Source organism: Etheostoma spectabile, chromosome 13, assembly GCF_008692095.1.
Source record: "Etheostoma spectabile isolate EspeVRDwgs_2016 chromosome 13, UIUC_Espe_1.0, whole genome shotgun sequence".
Lineage (NCBI taxonomy): Eukaryota > Metazoa > Chordata > Actinopteri > Perciformes > Percidae > Etheostoma > Etheostoma spectabile.
The window spans coordinates 26,483,280-26,490,107 of NC_045745.1; the positions used below are offsets into that span (position 1 = coordinate 26,483,280).

At 40.1% G+C, this 6,828-nt stretch overlaps 1 protein-coding gene across 3 annotated transcripts in view; it reads right to left on the reverse strand.

Moving 5' to 3' along the window:
* snx19a (sorting nexin 19a) overlaps positions 1 to 6,828 on the reverse strand; it is a 9,614-nt gene that overhangs the window by 830 nt on the left and 1,956 nt on the right. Inside the window, exons 2-11 of one of the 3 annotated variants that reach the window (XM_032533951.1) lie at positions 4,257 to 5,768; positions 4,038 to 4,176; positions 3,847 to 3,947; positions 3,653 to 3,772; positions 2,950 to 3,068; positions 2,415 to 2,505; positions 2,167 to 2,317; positions 1,786 to 1,909; positions 848 to 1,032; positions 626 to 713 (exon numbers count right to left, since the gene is read on the reverse strand). In XM_032533951.1, coding sequence (XP_032389842.1) covers positions 626 to 713; positions 848 to 1,032; positions 1,786 to 1,909; positions 2,167 to 2,317; positions 2,415 to 2,505; positions 2,950 to 3,068; positions 3,653 to 3,772; positions 3,847 to 3,947; positions 4,038 to 4,176; positions 4,257 to 5,753 — 2,615 coding nt within the window. In that variant the 5' untranslated portion in view covers positions 5,754 to 5,768. Of the gene's footprint in view, positions 1 to 625; positions 714 to 847; positions 1,033 to 1,520; positions 1,570 to 1,785; positions 1,910 to 2,166; positions 2,318 to 2,414; positions 2,506 to 2,949; positions 3,069 to 3,652; positions 3,773 to 3,846; positions 3,948 to 4,037; positions 4,177 to 4,256; positions 5,769 to 6,828 lie in introns of those variants that run through there. The other 2 variants (XM_032533952.1, XM_032533953.1) reach the window with 2 other exon arrangements.

Genomic DNA, 6,828 nt, shown 5'->3' on the forward strand with positions numbered 1-6,828 from the left:
ACATGTGGAATTATGTACTTAAGAAAAAAGTGGGAAATAACTGAAAACATGTCTTATATTCTAGAAGAAATATAGAAGAAACTAGAATATAAGACATGTTTTCAGTTATTTCAGACTTTTTTGTTAAGTACAGAATTCCATGTGTTCAGTCATAGTTTTGATGCCTTCAGTGATAATTTACAATGGAAATAGTCATGAAAATAAAGAAAACGCATTGAATGAGAAGGTGTGTCCAAACTTTTGGCCCTGTACTGTACATTATAAGATTATTTCAGGTATGGTTAAATATGTTTTTTTGTTGGCAGCTAAACATACATATATATATATATATATATATATATATATATATATGTATATATGTATATATATATATATATATATATATGAGGAGTATACAGAAAATGTAACAGATTTCACAATTTTCAACAACTCCTGGTGCAAGTCCAGCCCTCTTGGTCCGATCCAAATACAGATATTTTTGTGACATAGAAAAAGTAGCTTGGAGTTACCCCGATAGTTGTTGTCCTGTTTAGTGCATTATAGATATGATCATATCCTGAGTGTAGCCATCCTAAAACAGCAGAAACAGACGTGTGTTTACTTAACGGTTTGGTTGTTGACTCACTTGTTTATCTGATTATCCTGTAAAGACTCCAGCATACTCTCCAAGCTCAGTCTGTACTTCTCACTTCCCAGCATGTCAGTGATGAGCTCTGCGCAGCGATAAATAATGGAAAAAAAATTAAAAAAGGACAGCATAGCTTCAGGAGGCTTTAAAAATCCAAATAGCATTATTATTATTTAGCATTTAAACAGCTACAATCTGAATCTCAACACTGTCACATACCTGGGAGTGGCTGCATTAGACAGTCCAGACATTGCTCCTTGGTTTCCGCTCTTTCTGCGGCACTGCGCTCCGGCCGTGGCTGAGCAGGCAGCGTGCCGCCTGGCCATACGGCTTCCTGCAAGACTTGTAGGTAAATCACCCAGCAGGGGGCACTGGTCAGGTGGGCAACTCCTACATCCAACCATCTCAAGACAGAATCGGTATTTTAATGCAAAAGTGTTCTTCTGTGCATGAGCTTTTACTACTAGATGTCAGCCACTGTTGAACAAACAAGTGAAAATAAATGAATATACTTGTACAGTACATGCAGACATGCTTTGACTGATTATGAGGGAATGAAAGACACGAGCACAAGGTGAAGCAACACAAAACAAGCATTCTCAAATCTCTTCAAACCATTGCAAAAGCATGAACATTATTTCCTGACAAGCTTAGTGAACCCTAAAACTCCCAGAGACATATGTCAAGTCCAAACATGGAGGCCAGCATGATTGGTTAATGACAGCAGAACACTAAGGATTAGACAAGTACAGTTCCCACAGACTGTGTGGTAATAACGAGCCTAGTGATCATTCTAGATTCTCAGTAAGGCATTAGTATCACATTTAAAGAAAAATTTATATTTGGAAAGGCAATTTGAGAGAATGTCATGCAGTAATCGTGTGCTACAAACCACTTAGGGCCTCACATACTAGAAAAGGACCCAGCGTCTGAATGGCCAGCTGTGTGAAGGGAAAATAAAATGTCACATGCTAGCAAAATAGGTCTCATTTGTAAGTAGTATCAACTGCATTAAGCTTCAACTCCTGTGTCAGCCTTAAAGATTATAATAATGCGCATGAGTAGAATACTGAGTTATTTACACATTACAACATGTTTTGTATGTACAAGAGGAAAATACTTGTAAAAGCTACACCGAAGCTAAAATAACCTCCTACCTCTCAATAAAGGTGCCAAAGAGCAGTCTGATGGTCTTTTGTATGTTCTCAGTGCACAGCCAACTCCACTGGTCCTTCATCAGCAGACACAGAATGTTCAAAGCAACATCTGCCACAGCTGTGTCTGCAGTGCACAGCAACAAACACAGATGCAAAATAAATTCACATCAACACAACACTGGGAAAACTTTAAAACACCTGATATGACACACTAAGACTGTCCAGACAAAATGCATCAATGATGGAAAGTGACTCCTAGAAATTCGCATCTAATGTGTAAACTAACAGTGTGGTTTTGCTGCACCCAAGTGGTGATGATGCATTACTGCATGTTAAGGAAAGCATCACTAACTTAGACAAGACTGTAGTGTAAATATTAACCTGTCCCATGAGTTTTCCCCGAAGTCTTCTTGTCTTTTCCAGGCTGCTCACAGCTCTGCTTTGCTGTCTCTTTCCCATTCGGCCCACATAAAAGTCTTTCCTGCTCTTTGACAAAGCTCTCCAGGCCAGACATTGACATGCCATTGAGGACCTGTGACAAGCAAAGCAAAAATGTCAGCTTTGTGCAGTTTGTTTAGAAAAAACAACATTTACCAATCAGCAATGGCAAACACAGTATGGTAACTTACAGCGCTGCCTTCACTAAAGCAGTATGTCACTTTAGGGTGTAGGTCAGGTATATTGAGAGGTGTGGAAATTTTCCTTTGGAACATGAGCCTCCTGATGTGTTAAATACAAAACAAGACACTTACAAATTCATAAGAATACCAGTTAAACAAGATCATTCAAAGTTTCCATAAGTGTACTCTGTAGTGATTTCGACACCCTGTACTGGATTTTTTCAATGTATAGATTGTTTAAAACAGGGTTGAACAGGGTTATTCAACAATGATTGAATAAAAACATTCCTGCTACACAAAATACACATGATTTATTTCAGATGTAAGTCTTTCTCTCATCTTTGCTTTTTTTTCTGGATATTGTTACATCTTGGAGCCTCTGTGATTTATTCAAGTGACTCAATCTTAAAGGGGAAATGACTCTTTGGTTGATCTGGTCACAACTCATGGGCAAATGCAAACTGTGAAGATGTGTCACAAGTAGACAGTGTCACATGGCAGACATTTTGGGAACAATGCCATTGGACTGATTTGGAGCTCTCACCTGTATTTTTTGCTGTCCAGTGTTCTTCCATCGCTATCTCCCTCAATGTCTTCTGTTGGACTAAGGGACTCAGGTTGGGGGAAGGCTGTCTTCAAGGTGTCTAAGGCATTTTCCATCATCTTTAAATGCAGTCAAGTTAAAGATACCAGAAGATAATACAATTCAGACCACACTTTTCATTGAATTGATAGTGTTGATAAAGAAGCTTTAGAGGTGCTAATAGGCAAATTCTGGTACCTTTGGACAGGGCCAGGCTAGCTGTTCCCCTCTCTGTTAGTCTTAATCCTAAACTAAGTTAAACGGCTGCTGGCTTCCTCTTTATCTTCATATTCACATATATACATATACCATACATGTACATATAAATTGTACCATCATTAATTCTGGTCTGAAAGAGTTTTATGTTGAAATATAGGAAAGAATGATGTATTTATCAGTTTTTTTGTGTTAAATTGAAAACTTTATATTTGTACCCTATATGTACTTATTTTGTTTTAGGTTTCTGAATAATCTTATAATGGATGAGCCGTGTAAGAGACTACGGTAACTGTGTTTCCCAATAGGTTTAGCTAGTCTTTTAAGAATTGATTGGATTTACCTCGATTGTGTGCATTTTTATTTCATTTAATTATAGAAATGATAAACTAATTTTTTTGCACACTCTGTCTTCACAGGATCGACAGCATGCAGATTTCTTTCTCACCTTATCAATTCTTGACTTTACAAGAGGCTTTCTTCCAAAATATGTGCAACCATCTGAGTTGAGAGCCAGGAACTCCTGCATGTCCTCGTTGTTGGATGTCTCAGGAATGCTGCTTAATTGCTAGAAGAAAAAAATCTTTCAAATTACAGGATCACAGAAATGATTGGATTTCAAGTTACAGTCCCAAAACCTACTTTAAGGAACGTTTCCAGTTGGCTTTTACGGGCTTCAACCTTGTCGCTGTCTGCATTGCCAAATGGGAGGTCAGGGAACATTTTCTTTGGGCCTTTGACATCTGAAATCAATGACATAGTTTTGCAATGACATTTCTTGTCTTGGTACACTAAAAGTCAATGGACAATCAACGCATACAAAAATTGCTTACTCTTGATTACTTTCTTGACCTCAGGCTTCTCTTCTAAACGTGTTTGCAAGTTGAGGAACTCGCTGTATCTCCGGTTGACGGTGTGACAGGACGCAGGTTGCAGAGAGCCACTGTTTTCTGCGTCAACCATTTTCTCAAACTGTAAAACAGAAAGTGTAGGCTAATATGTGATAATCAATACTGCATATATAAATATCAGGAAGTAGAAGGTGGCATTACCTTTACAGTGTAGAGAGTATAAGGATATGTGCCTGTGCCGCGTGTCTCCTTTGCAGTGACAGTACCAGATATTTGCACATTCTGGATGTTCAAAGGTGCAGCTTGGTTGTTGGGTGTATCAAGGTCACAAGGGGTTAGACAAAGTCTTCTTGGAGGACATGGGGCTTTTTCTTGGGCTATACCCGCTGGCCATTTGGAGTCATCGGGCACCACCACCTTTGGACCAAGATTTTTCAGAGGACCGAAGCAGCCGAACGCCTCATCGTCCATTAAAGTCATCACATTGCAGAAGTTTGTTGGAGGACCGCAATCACAAAACCCTCCAGGCAGGTCATCTTCAGAATCTGAATGAATTAAGGAGTCCAATGAAATCCCTTTGGGCTCTAGTGAGTGGGAGTAGTGGCCAGATGTGAGTGGACAGCAGTTCACTTTGCATGGTGTCAGCAAACCTGCATGGCAGCCTTCTACTTTCCCAGCAGACGTCAGGCTAACCATGCTGCTCTGCAAAGAATCCTTCTCAGAGAATGTACTTTGGCTTGAAATATCATCAAAGTCAGAGGTGCTTCTGCTTGTGAAGCTGGTTTGATCGTCAGAAGAAGACGGTGACCTGCAGGTGGTCCAGGACTCCTGTATGCATCTGTACAGTGCAGCTGCAGTGGGGAGCTCATCCACATTGATTTCCTGTGGTTGTCTGGACTTGGTGATTATGTCTACGATGGTCTGGTTGAGCCAGTCAGGATCAGACACCCTGCTTATAAGCGGCAACAGCACATTGCAGGTGATGAGTTCTGTAACCACAAAACCTCCAGTCCTGGTTTCCATCTGAGGGTATGGAACAAGCACATGTAACACAAGGTTAACTAGAGCTCTTGAGTAGCTGAGCTCAGCGGCTGCACTGCTCACGGCTGGATGAGGGGCATCTACTTCACTGTAGAGCTGCCAGAGGCTGATGCTTTCCTTTTGCGTCGACTGTATCTTTCTTGCAGTCATGTAGCTCTGCAGGTGACAGCCATACATCTCTAGCAGACGTTGAACCAGTGCTTTCCTGTCCACTCGCCGCGCACGCTCCTTCAGTTCCATCACTGACTCCAGCATTGAATTACGCACTGCACGTTCAAACTCCCCCTCCACCTCTGGCAGCAGAGTCCGATACCACGAGGACACAAAGTCACGCACCGCTTTGTGGACAGCATTGTGGATCTCGTGGTTCAACCTCCACTCATGTTCAGGTGAAGACAGAGGTTGGTTTATTTTGCCGAGAGGCAAAAAGTGTTCCAAGTGGAGAAGGCTGTTTGCGTCCAGTACAGCACGGGACCCGAGCCAACCCCCGAGAACCACCAAGAGACTGGTGAAGACGCAGAGGAGCCAAACATTCACAAGGAGATGGAAGAGGACAAGCCATGCCAGCAGAGCTCCGAGCCCTAACAGCCTCCGTTGCCCAAGTAACTCTGATAAAGTCCAGTGATCAGAGCTCTTTGTGGAAGGCATTAAATTCATCACGTGAAATGTGTCCTGTTGAAAAATGACAATGACATATCCTGTTAGAATAGGAATAGTGACGCTGTAAACTGCTTGCTTTGTATTCCAATTGCTGACCTAAGGACTTTGTCACTCTCTTATTAACCAGCCTATAATATTGCCAATCCCAAAACTACTCTTAAGTGGTTATGAGAGAGGTTATATATTTACTAGCCACTTAATCCATTTTCCCCCCAAAAAATGAAGTTCAAGACCAGCGCAAAAAAATTAATTGTAGCATAATGTTTATGAGCTGAAGTGACTAGGGAAGCAAACTACTCAAAGACCAAGCTTGATCAATTTTCCTGTGGTGGAAGAAGCATTCAAATACCCCCCTAAAAGTCTGCATTTAAAATTTCTTTCAAGTACAAGTTCAGTCAATTATTATCCACAATCAATCAGTAGACTTCAGCAAAATGTATTTAAAGTATCAAAAGTTAAAGTACTCGTAATGTACAGTGTTAGTGTCATACATTAACGTTACTGGATCATAATAATTGATGTATTAATATATACTGTAAGAGGTACTTCAATGTTCTCGTTAGTCAAGGTGGAGCAAATTTCAACTACATAATCTTTTGTTAGTTTTATCTGTAACAATGGATCATTTTCTATAAACTAATACTGTTTGTTCTGTATCAAATCTTAATTTGAAAACTAACTATTAAATTGTCAGGTGTATTGTAGTGTAGTGGAATTTCTCTCTGAAATTAAATACTCAAATTTTATTTTTTAATTACACATAGGTACACTACCGGTCAAAAGTTTGGGGTCACTTACAAATTTCTATTCCACTCCATTATAGACAGAATACCAGCTGATCTGAGTGGGGGGGCTGATCTTTAATGCAATATCTACATTACCCATTATCAGCAACCATTCCTCCAATCATCCAAAGGCACATTATGTTTACTAATCTGATATCGTTTTTAAAAACTAACTAGAAAAACACTGGCGAACCCTTTTGCAATTATGTGAGCACATAGTGTAATCTGAAAACTGCTGGCCTGGTTAAAAAAACAAGGCAACTGATCTCAGCTGGTATTCTGTCTAT